This window comes from Echiichthys vipera (genome assembly GCF_963691815.1).
Source record: "Echiichthys vipera genome assembly, chromosome: 2".
Classification (NCBI taxonomy): domain Eukaryota; kingdom Metazoa; phylum Chordata; class Actinopteri; order Perciformes; family Trachinidae; genus Echiichthys; species Echiichthys vipera.
In genome coordinates, this window is record NC_139827.1 from 15,946,193 (window position 1) to 15,960,099 (window position 13,907).

The window sequence follows — 13,907 nt, forward strand, 5'->3', positions numbered from 1 at the left end:
ATTTTTAAAAACACAATGAAGAGTTAAATGCCTTCAAAAATTTTAAAATGTATAACAAATATAAAGACGATGACTTCTAATGGGTCCAAATCCATAATCGAACGGTATCAACGGAAAGAGAATTTACACTGTATTGTCTCTTCATAATGTCTAAGGATCATAAAGACATAGAGGGACAGAACAGATGTAAAAAGTATGCAGCTTTATAGCATTACTCTGCACAGCATGCAATATGGTCTATATGTTTTTTATATTTTTAAATAAAACAGGAAAAATATTCTGATCGCTCATTGAGTCTGTTGCTGCAGGGTCTGACCTAGTTAAAATACAGGCACCCTATCTTTCCTGCTTTCCTTAGCACTTTCCCAGGTGAGGCTAATGTCAGAGAAAAAAATGGAGGGGTGAAGGAGACAAAATTATATCTCCGTTTGCACCTGCAGACAGCCGCTCTTCAGACAGCAGGGGAAAACAGTGTTTAGAGCCGGCACATTTTCAAGATGAATCAAGGATTTATCGACCAAACCAGAGTTGGTGGTTGTTGGAACAGTAAAAAAACTAACAGATGTGGTTTGGTGAGTTTTAATTTGTTTCTGTCCAGTCTGAATGAAGTGTGTGTAATTAATGAGGTAAAATAGCTGTATTTTTCCAATGAAGTCTGGTGACTTTGCTGTGCCTTTTTACATGTTACTCGTGAATTAAGGATTTATTTTGACCAAACCAGAGTTTGTGGTTGTTGGAACAGTGGAGCGACTAACTAAGATGGGTTTTATTTTGTTTCTGTCGAGTTTGAATGAAGTGTGTTTTACTATGAGTTAACAACGTCTTAGTTGAATTCTGTAGGTAAACGGCTATATTTTTCTGTTTAATAAGGGAAAAAAATTAAACATGACTTTACTTCTTTTGGTTACACACAATGGCGAATACTGTATATCAGCAATCGCCCAACCCAACTGTATGATACCAACAATGACCCGTCCTATGTGCGAATGCTCATAGCAGGGCCCTGTCCAGGTGTTTAAACATGAGCTATTACACATCCTCAATCATCACTTACTCAACTGTGACATGAGGAGATTTATTACATATCATGTGTGGCTGAATAGCATGTGCATTGTGTAAACTTTCTCTGGTAAAATACAGAAAACACAAAGACAAAGATCGGTAGCCCAGATTTCCAAAGGTACAGTTGTGCAGCATTAATAGTTATGTATGAGAATAAAGAAGAGGCTCTAACACAGCAAGGCTCACAGGGGAAAAAGGTATTATTTGCATCCACTGCAGCTGCAATAGAAATATAAGAAGTGACTAGAAAAAGAGACAGAAAGTAAAGAGCAGGGAGAGAGAGAGAGAGAGACCAGGTCAGGTGATCACCATAGGTCAGGTGAAAAGCAATAAAAGAGAGACAGGTGGTGGAGCAGAGAGAAAAGACCAGAGACAACTGAAACAACAAGCACTGCTATATATCTGTGCAAAACACACACACACACACACACACACACACACACACACACACACACACACACACACACACACACACACACACACACACACACACACACACACACACACACACACACAACACACACACTTCAACTATGGAAATCTTTTTTGAAGTAACTAGAAAATAATTTAACCTTATTAAAATGCCTTATTAACTTTCAGGCAAGCTTCGCAGCGAGCCAGCTACATTTGTCTTTCAGAAGTGCATAGATGGATATTTATGTAACATGAATGATGACTACCAATCACATGTTGGCATAGCCCTGAAACTCAAAATGTGGATTAAAGTATTTGTCGTGCTGCAGTTGTTGAGCAACACTGTGGGAGATTACAGTGTTGACAATTGTGAGATGTAATGATGTTATTGTATTGCAACTATTGCTACCATACTAGTTACTAGGGAGGCCAACATACAGTATGTTTGTATGTTTGCATTTTGTAAGAGAATGATGTGGAACAAGACATAAGAGTGGAAGGCAAACGTGCAAAAATACACTGACTGAAAAAGCTATCTCAAAATCCCCCTGCTCATTTACACTTGCAATCTTCTTTCCTTTGACATGACCTGTAGTCAAATCATCAAACCATCTGAATACATGATGCAAATTCCCTATGGACATACTTTACATGCACAAACAGTAAGGGTTATTCTTAGGAAGTGAGCTTGACTCTTTATTTGTAGGAAACTGAATTTATAATGTAACAGGTGTCACCCTAGAGGGCATGGGCAAATGATTCATTCATTCATCTTCAACCGCTTGCCCCTGTCGGGGTCGCAGGGGGCTGGAGCCAATCCCAGCTGACATCAGGCGCGAGTCGGGGTACACCCTGGACAGGACGCCAGTTACCACCTCAATATATACACCTGGTCTTGGCCCTGCTCCCCTGCAAGATAATTCTGTCTTGTCCTTCTTCGTACCTCGCTGCATTTTGCCTGAGTTCCTGAGTTTGCCCTGAGCTGCCTTATTGCCTGAGTTCCTGAGTTTGCCCTGAGTTGCCTTGTTGCCTGAGTTCCTGAGTTTGCCCCGTGCCTGAGCGTCTTCTGGCGGTTGACTTCCCCTGCATGCCTTGCCAGCCACTTGTGGCTTTTACTTGTGGAGCCCCTTGTTAAAATAAACACTTTTGACGCACCTACCTAACCTGCCTGCCCCTGCTTTAGGGTCTAGCCGTCAGTAGGCCGTAACAAACAACAACAACAACAACAACAACAAAAGCATTGTAACAGTCGTCATTAAAAAGATAAGATTCTTGATCCACCCCTCCTCACACTTCTTTGGTCTACGCTGAGTGCGGAGAGTCAATACAAGTTTATTGCCGAATAAATAATTAATCTACCCTTCAGGCCCACATTGGAGAATTATGTGGATGACGATGCATTTCATGGCCCCACTGATCTAAATGTAAAAGGACGGAGAATTTGGCTTGAACTTGCCAGAGCAAGAGAGGTGCAACCTGAACATCTTTTTTCTTCTAAACTGAAAATACTGCCCATAGAGTGAGATTCATTCTCTTTTAATTATAAACTTGTTCTTTAACTTTTGCTAAATTTTGCCAAAAACATGCCAATTACCAAAGAATCTATATCAATAGAAGACACAATAATCAAGATCAAGTTTAAGCTTCTTCCCTATGGCAGTGATTGAGAAATTATCCCTCCATGTCTTTGTTTCTTGCAGCATTGATGCATGAGATAAGCAATATTCTTATCGTATTTTACTCAAATCTACTGGCATTATCTCCCGGATATGATGACAAAACTTTTAATTATAATTGTCAGTGCAGCCAATACAACCCCAAATCATAGAGATGCCGATTTATATGGGACTAATGTTATCACACAACCTCTGTTTCGCGAAAAACGGTTGGTTATTTGCGGTGGAATTTTTACATGACAAATTAAAGGACATGGCAGATTTGCACAGGATAAAGATCGCAGATGACCTCCGCAATTATTTGAGGTACCCAGGTAACACTAGTCTTGTGCAAAAAGGGCTTTATGCAGCTTTAAGTGAGCTATGATCACCATTGAGGACCATCCTCTTAAAATATTTAAGGAACATTTTTGTGGTTTTTCATTTGAGCAAAACTAGATTAAAGGAATTAAACAGCTTATATGGTTTTAAAAGGTGTTGTTCCTGTTGCATATGTGTTGTATAACTAGTTGGACAGTAACCGTCTTGTTGCTGTACAATCACACAAAGCAAGTGTTGTGCAAAAGACAACAGAGGACAGCGAAGAGAAATGGAGTGCTACACAAGTGTGGGGAGGGATTGGACGAGAAGACGCAGGAACTGACATCAACTGGATCGATCCACACTAGTGAAGCTTTGATTAAGTGTGAGTCAGCAGTAAAGGGGGCTACAGGATGAGCAGAAGAGTGATGGACAAATGGAGAAAGAGAACAGATCAGGGAGAGAGAGAAGAAAGAGGGAGAAGGAGGGAGAGAAAGAGAGAGAGAGAGAGAGAGAGAGAGAGAGAGAGAGAGGGGCAGAGAAAGAGCAGCAGCCTCACTGCCTGTGTTTGCCAGAGCGAGCTCCACAAATAAGAGGCATTTCTCTTCAGTGGCTTTACCTCTCTCTCTCTCTCTCTCTCTCTCTCTCTCTCTCTCTCTCTCTCTCTCTCTCTCTCTCTCTCTCTCTCCCTCCCCCTTCTCTCTCTCTCTTAATTCCATCCACTCTTATTCTCTTTCTCTCAATTCTTCTAAGCCCTGAGCTCCCCAAGTGCTGCAAAAACAAAAATATTCACCTATAAAGTGAAATCGTTCCATGCTTCTGCTTTGATATTCAGCATTTTGACTCTTGGGTGCTGCTGTCATTCTGAGTCTCAGATCCCACCAGTAGGCAACAAGAAGCTCTGGAGGATTTAGAGAACCGTAAAAGGATATTTTAATTTCTCAAAGTGTAGCTGATTAGTCAATTATTTGATTAGACAATCCTCTGAGTAAATATTTGTGCTAACATTGGAGTGGCAGTAGCTCAGTCCATAGGTGACATGGCTGGGTATCGGACGGTCGCTGGTTCGAGTCCCTGTGTGGACCATGAATGGCGTGTTGAGTGGTTGCTGGAGAGGTGCCAGTTAATTTCCTGGGCACTGCCGAGGTGCTGTTGAGGAACGCACCGAACCCCTGCCGGTCACTGGCCCCCTCGCTCTAACATTTCTCCATTAATTGCATGTATAAAGATCCTGTCTGTTTGTGTGTGTATTTTGGGCCTGTGTGTGAGTAAAATGAAAAATAATAATAGAGTGAAAATTGAATTTCCCAATGGTGGGAAAAATAAAGGGATTCTTCTTTACTTGTTCCAGCTTTTCAAATGTGTGGATTTGCTGCTTTTCTTTGTCATATTTGTATATTTATATGTTTGTTTCTGAACTGTTGTTTGCCAGCTTATGCTGGGAAATAGCGTTTGACATTTTCCGTATTCTCTCAAAAAATAGTTGTAACCCTTAATGTACACATATAACCTTTAAATAGTCTTCAATTATTTAGTGATGATCACATTCACACCCCCAAAGCAAATTCAAAAGCAACTGGACTTGGTTATTTGTCTAGGAAGACGTTTCACCTCTCATCCAAGAGGCTTCATCAGTTCATTTACGCAACTGACCAGGCTGGGACTGGTCCAACTAAGGACGCACTCACACTGTCCATCCGTACCGTGGACAAACGGGTTTTACGGGAAAAGCCTAGTTCGTTTGACCAGTGTGAGTGCAACCGCACTGCGCCTAGCTGCGGCCAGCTTGCCGGCCACAGACCGTTTGGGATAGGAGGGCTTTTGTAAAGCACGTCTGCACATGTACAAGCACGAGCGTGCGCACGTGTACGAGCACGAGCACGAGGCCTACAGCGTTTCTGACTGTTCGGACATAGAAAAAAAAAGACGAACCATGCCCGCACATTTAAAACAATGGTGACGAAAGGTTCACATTGGTGTGATGCGGAGGTGGAGTGTTTACTGCAGATTTGGTCAGATGAAAATATTCAAAAACCTTTCACAAGGCCTCTAACGACGGTCGTTGGCACTGGGAGCACAAAGGGTTCCTGACTGAAATTGCTTTGGGCATAACGATGACCTGGACAAATGAGAACATTCAGAGGATCATATTCACACCTTATTTTGATTGCCTCAAAACCACGATGCAAAATACCATGATAAGGGAACATAAACACTTTGTTAGTGTGTGTGTCGGTGTCTGTGTGTGCATGTTTCAGCCTGTGTACCTATGATTCAGCTCCTATGCTAGGCAATACTCTTCCTACGCATGCACACACTTGCATATCACACAAGGAGGAAGGAATGACTCATATTTCATGAACATTTTGTTAAGTCAACACGGAGTGAAACTTTTAGCAAATCACACACACACACACATATGTCAGACAGAACAACTGCACTGAAACACCAGACACTCCCCAGTGCAACAAAGCCTCTCTTCCTCCCTGCTTATTTTCTTTTTAAGTCTTTCAAGTAAAACATCAACAAAAGCAATGTTTTTTTCAGGCAGCTTGACACACAAGTACAAATACAGTATATAAAAGCATTGCACACACACACACACACACACACACACACACACACACACACACACACACACACACATTTGCTCCGACTTGAGTCTAATAAGGTTGTTGAAAGTCTCGTTACTTCGATACCACATGTTAAATACAACCTTTGCTAATTCTACATCTTATAGTATGGAAAGTATAGTGGCTATAATATATATATATATATATATATATTATTTTAGTCATGCTTTATTTATATACAGGGGACACCTACGGAGGCCACTGTTCTGTGTTTAGTAAAGCAACTTTACTAAAAGTAATAACACGACATAAAGAATGTGTAGGCCTACTGTAAGGTCGGTAAAAAAATTTGGAAGAATAGTAATAATGATGTTAATATATGTGTAATATTAACATATTAACACACTAATAATAAAATAATAATGTGATTGTATTGTATAGAAGTTTGTGACCACCTTAGAGTCTAAGGGCGCACCCACACTGTCCATCCGTACCGTGCCCTAGCACGTTTTATGGCTAAAGTCTAGTACGTTTGACCAGTTTGAGTACAACCGTACCGTACCTAGCTGCGGCACGCTTACCAGCAACGGCCTGTTTCTGACGTCATTTTATGTGCGCCTGTTCGGACATAGAGAAAAAGAAGGAGAGACCATGTGCGGACATTTAAAAAATACCGGCGAAAGGTTCACGTTGGTGTGATGCGGAGGTGGAGATTCACTGCAGATTTGGTCGGATGAAAATATTCAAAAACATTCGGACAAGACTTACAAAAACTCTGAGGTCTTTGGAAAGATTTGTAAACAAAGCGACGCATCGCGATGACGTTAATCAATGCGTGTGATGTGTTACGGCATGATGACGTATAGGGAGGCAAGAAGCATTCGCTCGAGGCCCAGGTAGTGTGAGTACAAACGAGCCTGGCCCATGCGGGGGGCACACACACACACACAAGTACCCTAAAACCCGGGGCACGGTACGGACAGATAGTGTGAGTGCGCCCTAAATAGGTAGCTGCTTGGATTACCAGAACAAAGGACAGTGTAGGGAGGGACTAGAGCAGCACACTGGAGACTGAATGGAGGCATTATCAATGAAACCCAGTCAGCTACATGTAGGAAACCCCAACAGGTGAAACAGTGTGAGTCACTGTGTGTTCTGTTGTATGTCTGAATCCCCTGAATGAAAGGAAAATGTCCTTGAAAAGTAGAAAGCCGCGGACACGAGTGAGTTTATTTTGGCTGATCCTGACTTAATCAGGCAATTGTTTTATATTGAAATTAGGATTTAATTTAAAGTAAGGGATAAGAGTAATGGGTTGAGACCAGGTAGTGGAGAGATCTGGGGGTAGCGGTTAATAAAAGAGTGCTGTCAGCAAAGATCCTGACATCCTGACATGTGGGTGTGTACACAGGTGGCCCGTTCAACAAGGAGAACTTGAAATACATCCCCTGATTATGAGTGATTACTGTATATTGCATGTTGTGTCTGAATCAACGAGTTAACTGTGTCTGCAACAACTCCCAGATGACAAGACAATTTAGCTCTATTAGATCACAAAGCTGCATGCAAAACAATTACTGTATCCTGCTGTCTGCTGCTAGTGAATATTTACGACATTCAACAATACTCTACATGTGAAAGTTTATATCAGAAAAAGCACTCAATCTGTTCCAAAAGATAAACCAAAGTGATGTGCTTTCTCATACCTGTGCATGTATTTCTGATCCTTGAAAGAGAAAAACAATTAAGTAAAAAGGAAACTAAATGTTTATAAAAATCTAAATGTAGTCCAGACAGCATCACTGACATACTGAAGTGTAATTAAGAGAAGTTTTTACAGCAAGTAGGCAGGTGTGTGCGGGGTTATTAGTCCTTTGATATTTGCGTGCCAACCACCTGTTCTAAACTCTGAAGTGTTTGACAACTGCTAACAGTACTTCACCTCAAAAGGAGGCTGCAACTGATGATCGCCATTCATAAAAACAGCACAAACAACCCTCACAGCTTCCCAAGGCCAAAAATGACATCTTCAGATCTCTTGTGTTGTCTTAAAACCCGAAAACGATTATATATGAGATGAATATACAATGATATTAAAGCAGCAAACTGTTGTTTTTTCAGAAAGCTGGAACCTGAGAATTTCTATAATTTTTGCTAGACAATTGACTTAAAGGTCCAAAATGAGGCTCATTTCCAGGTTCATACTTGTATTATAGGTTTCTACTAGACTATTACATGCTTTAAAACAGTTCTTACCTTTCTTGCATGTCGCACAGCCCTTTGTAAAGATTTGAACATGAATAACTCTGCCTCCCTCCAAAGTCCCACCCTCTTCTCCCTGCCTAACATCTGACACTACCTCCTCCCCCGATGTGTGCGGTGAGAAAGTGAGCAGCTCAAGTGAAACAGCTGGTTTGTTTACACTACCAGTTAGCGATGAGGCTTAAGCTAACACTAATCTTCCTTGCACGATTAACACAGTATTACAGAACTAGAAACAGATAGCATCTTGATGCTGCGTGATCACATGTAATGCTGCGTGATCTCATGTAGTGCTGCGTTCTAGGATTAGGCAAACTAAAAGTACCTGTCCAGCTGAAACTCTGCGACCATCTCATCTCTTTTTAGCTCCAGATAATGCTGCAGTAGCCCCCAACATTGATGGAAAACAGAGCTGATGTTGACTCGCGTCTTGCCTCTTGACGCATCAGTTCTTCGCCGTTCCTTTCTATCTCTCACAGACCACCACACTATCTGCAGACAGGCACACGACTCGCAAGCAGTAACTGCGACGCTGCGACAGATGACAGACAGGAAGCTCGGCAAAGAATTTTATTCGGAGCGAAAATGTATTCAGCCTCTGTCTGGCAAAGCTCCATTTTAGCACCTGTCTCTTTAAGACCCCCTCCTGAAAAAGCCCTGTCTGCTCTGATTGGCTGCGCTCTTGGCGTCTCTGCACAATCATAACAGACGGGGAATGTAATGGAATCTAACCTTTTATGTTATAGGACCTTTAAATTGATGTCTACATTCTTTTTTGATTCATTTTTCTGTCGGTCGACGTAAGCACAACACCGTGACTCATATGTAGCAGCACAAACATGCAACTCTGTCTCCTTCATTGTTCAAGTCCGTCTTCTCACAGCGTGTGAAGTGTGTTGTGTCTAGCGTGTTGACTGTCCTCTCTGTGTTATCAAGCTCAAGCCCAGTGAAAAGACAAGAAAAGAAAAGAAAGTCTTTCTTTAACAAAGTGTTTTGTCTTTCTCAGCCCTCTTGCTGTCGGCCGTTGAATGGGGGCATTTCAGTGTGTTCATCAGTGGCAGACCCTCAGCAGGTGGTCAGGACCCGGCTTCTTTTTCAGCTGTTGCATGTGAATTTTGTGATTCGAATTGTGAAACAATTGTTTAAATATTTTCTTAAAAAGTAAAAGACAACAAAAACAACAAGGAGATCAGAGACAATATTTGACTTTAAAACTGCAAGACACTTTTTTGAAGTGGGGTTGTAGGAGGTACTTAGCCATGATCAATGCATTACCTACAGTGCATGGGCACCGACACTAAGCTAAGGAATGAACTGCTGTGGTTGGGGGCAGCAGAAAAACAAACTATTCCTTTAACTCTGAGAAAATGTGAATGTATTTGTGTTAAGATAATCACTTGTTGTTTTGTCTAGAGGTGATACGTTCTTCTCTCACAGTATCGATGTTTTAGTAAGTATGAAAGAGATAATAGAGAGGAGTGACTGTTCTAACACCTGCAGATTAGCCTCCATTCATCCAGTACAGCTCAGTACTGCATGCTAATCTAGTTATTCTAGTCCTGGTGTACACACTGTGTTCTGTCAAACAATCTTGCCATAAGGTCAATCTTGTTTAAGGAAATAAAATGAAGTTACTGTAAAAAGCAACTATACGACCTTAAGCAAAATGATTTTAGTAGAAAATAAGTCTTCTTTTTTGTTGCCCGGGACAATCTACAGAGAATTTCTTGCTCGGCAGATAAGTAAATCTCATTATGTAATGTCCAGTCACAGACCAGAGTTTGACGTCATGTGTTGCTATTGAAATCCCCACAATACAAATAAAACTCACCTTGCCTTTCTATTATATAATAATAGAATAACGAATAGATATTAGAAGTTAGAAAATGTACAGCAAGTATCAGATGTGGTGTCATCAGAGTTTACAAATTACTATATTACAGTAAAACCTTAAAATAAAATCACTGCCACAGAGACAATACTTTAACTCACTTGTGTGTATTATGTCTACAGTATAAAATATTGACACAGCATATTTCTAATAAAGAGAAATGCATATTTTTGCGTTATTTTAATAGTGTTTTTTTTTTAGTTTAGTAAATTCTGTGAAACAGACACCACAATGCAGTAAAGAAATACATAATTCCTGCTCTTTGCCTTTTTAGGGGTATTTTTTCTTCTTCAGTTACACAGATATATTGTAGACGATTGTCTTGCATTGTATCGCAGAGTTGCTACCGTTATCGTGGGCGTGACTTACTCTGTGATTGCCAGCACTAATTTTCAGCGTAGTTGGTTCAAAACACAACATGATTGTTATGGTATAAACTCCCTCCTATTCATTGAACTATGGCCTTGAAAAAACAGAATTACACTTAACTGAATTTACTGAACTAAAGAGCATTATGAATTGAGACTATTTCTAAATATGGATACTGAAGATGTAAAATACACATAACAGAATAAATCACAGCAGCATACACTGTCTTTCATGTATCTACTAAACATCATTCTCCTGTTAGGACAACAACAACTCTGTCTCTTCCAATCTTTACCTGGACGTGCTATATCTGTCCTCTTCCCTGCACATGTCTTTTGCCCTCATTCACTCTCTTTCATACCCTCTTCTTGCAGCCACCCTGGTTCCCAATTAATCCCATTAGCATCAGTGAGATGTTGCTGCAACAGAGCCACCAGTGGCTGAAGCAGGGGGAGAAAATAATAAGAAGGGACACTGGAGAGCAGACACGGATGAGAAGAGACAGGACAGTGTGGCGTGATGATGACACGGACACCGACAGCTGAGCAAGACAGTCAGGGAAGCTGTGAGGCAAGATCGGCTGCATGCTACACACACATTCAAACACAAACTGGGGGACAATGGACTATGCACTGCTGCTGAACTGCCCCCCTTTAACTTTCAAGTCTTTCATTCAACTAAACTATCTCTGCTCCCTTCTTCTTTTTGTCTTTCTTTCACTAAACCCTCATGCCGCTCTACAGAGTATTTTTCTCTGTTTTGTTCTCATTCTGTCAAGTGATCTTTCATCATTCACCCCCGTTTTCAAGCTGGGTGGGTGCAGTCTGGTTTCTTACCCCGTTTATTAGTGAGGGGAATCCATGGTCAGCAGTCCCGCTCTTTCCACCAGCAAAACCCTCATCCACTGAAGTCATCCGCTGTTCCCAGTTCACCAGGAATAAGTCTGTTGTCTTGGCTCACACACACACACACACAGGTGTTCCCTTCAAAGGCAAGAGTCAGGATAGTCCAAAGGGTGAGTCCCTATTAGTGGTATAGTCCAAAGAAAGGCAGAGCGGAGCAGGATGTATCGTTCACTTTAAAACACTGCACCGGCTGCCTGGCTTCTCCTTCATCCACAGAGACTGCCTCTCGCTCTCTCTCTCTCTGTAACACACACACACTCGCACACACACACACACACACACACACACACAAATATACACAGACACAAACTCTGCACCTCACACACTCACACTTTGCCTTTCTCGCTGACTGGTTCGCCGGCTGACTTGCATTCACACAGTGAGAGCTCAGATCAGGCAACAGTTGTTGAATTCATGGCCCCTCCTCCTCCACCTGCCCTCCCCTTTGCGGGTGGTTGCGTAGCAACTGGCTTCTGTGGGCGGGGCTTGTAAGAGTCCTCACATTGCTGCACACTCTGCTCTCGGCCGCCTACTCAGGCTATATTTGCATATCAAGCCCTGCCTGCTTCGGGTCTGTCTCTGCTGTGTTAGGGCCAGTGTCTGTATGTGCTGTGAGGAGGGGGAGGGAGGTGATTGTTGTCACTAAACTGAAACAGTTTGTCTTCGGTGATGCAGCAGATTCCACAAGACGAGTCAAAAAGAAAAGATGTACTGTTAATGTGTTAGTCACAATGGAGAAAGAGAAGGGGGGCATTAGTGAGAAGGAGATAGGTGAGGAAAAGCAGCTAGAGGCATTTGTTTGTTCACTTCACTCAGCTTAAACTGACAAATGAGCTCAGAAAATCACTTGTTTCTGCAAACTGTCCTTTAAAAAGAGGAGAAGACACCAATTGAGCTTCACCATTACAGTACAGAATCAGAAGCTATTTCTATAATGGATCAATTGTTTGAATATATGCTAAAATTGTGTGCTGTTTTTCTTAGTCTTCTATGTTATTAAACTGTACATCTTTGGGACTGTTGGTCAAGCACTGATTTTTGCCTTTGAAAATTTTCAAATTGTGACGATTATGTGATATTTTACTATTTTCTGACAATCAAGAAAATAACTTAGAACTTATAATATCTTAATTATTAATGGAAATAATCACAAAACAGCTGACGAGTCACTTTAAAGTTATAATCCTAAAGAATTGACATACCGTATTTTTCGGATTAAAAGTCGCTCCGGAGTATAAGTTTCACCAGCCGAAAATGCATAATAAAGAAGGAAAAAAACATATATAAGTCGCACTAGAGTATAAGTCGCATTTTTTGGGGAAATTTATTTGATAAAATCCAACACCAAGAATAGACATTTCATCTTGAAAGGCAATTTAAAATAAAAATAGAATAGAGAACAACAGGCTGAATAAGTGTACGTTATATGACGCATAAACAATGAACCGAGAAAGTGCCTGGTATGTTAACGTAACATATTACGGTAAGAGTCATTCACATAACTATAACATATAGAACATGCTATACGTTTACCAAACATTCTGTCACTCCTAATTAGGGATGTCCGATTATATCGGCCCACCGATATTATCGGCCGATATTGAGTTAAAAATGTAATATCGGGAATTATCGGTATCGGGTTTTTACAACCGATGTAAGTTCTGTAGGCTTCAGCATTTCCGAGTGTACCTGAATGCAACACGGGCCGTAGGCTTCAGCATTTCCGAGTGTACCTGAATGCAACACGGGCCGTTTACAGGCGCGTGCTTGATGACGTATAACAACAACAACACGCTTCACTCGTAGGTTGCTAACCGTGGCTAACAAGCTTCAGCTCTCCCGGTGCATGAGATGTCCGTGGTTTGGAAGTATTTCCAAGTGTCATCTACTAACAGTAAATGTGTGCTTTGCAATGACTGCAAGGCGTTAGTTATGAGAGGAGGCAACAAGGCGTCCTCCTTTAATACATCACATTTGATCACCCACCTCAAGAAGAATCATGCGGAGTGATACGCTACATCTGTGCAGCAAAGTGATGAAAAGAAGCAACAGCCGACACCGAGAAACAAACTTTTTCTATCGTTCAGGATGCCGGATTCACCAAACGCGTGGAGTTCCTCGAGCCCCGTTATGTCTGTATAACGCCCAGTCGCAAGTATTTCTCAGACCAGTGCTTACCTGAATTGCACAGCATTGTTTACAGTCACGTCGAGAAGCTAATTTCTGGTGCTGTATCCGTTAGATCCAATACAGGTTAGCATGTTGAGCTTAACTGCTGACTTATTGATTGTATTATTTGCCAAGATACGGCTCAGTCTTTACTCAGTCTGGAAAAAGAAAACTATGTTTGTTTACTACTCTGGACTGAAGCTATGCATCTTCCTTGTTGTGATATTGTCTGTAGTGTGTTTGAGGCAAAATATTCTCTCAAAAAACACAAACAATTAAATGAATG

The 13,907-nt window shown here is 41.3% G+C and overlaps 1 protein-coding gene across 1 annotated transcript in view; it reads right to left on the bottom strand.

Annotated features, from left to right (window-relative positions):
* Window positions 1–11,806, bottom strand: part of rab11fip4b (RAB11 family interacting protein 4 (class II) b) — a 31,565-nt gene extending 19,759 nt beyond the window's left edge. Inside the window, exon 1 of the mRNA XM_083922493.1 lies at window positions 11,384–11,806. Within this exon, the coding sequence (XP_083778619.1) occupies window positions 11,384–11,461 (78 nt within the window). The 5' untranslated portion in view covers window positions 11,462–11,806. The remainder of the gene's footprint in view (window positions 1–11,383) is intronic.
* Between the last annotated feature and the right edge of the window lie 2,101 nt (window positions 11,807–13,907).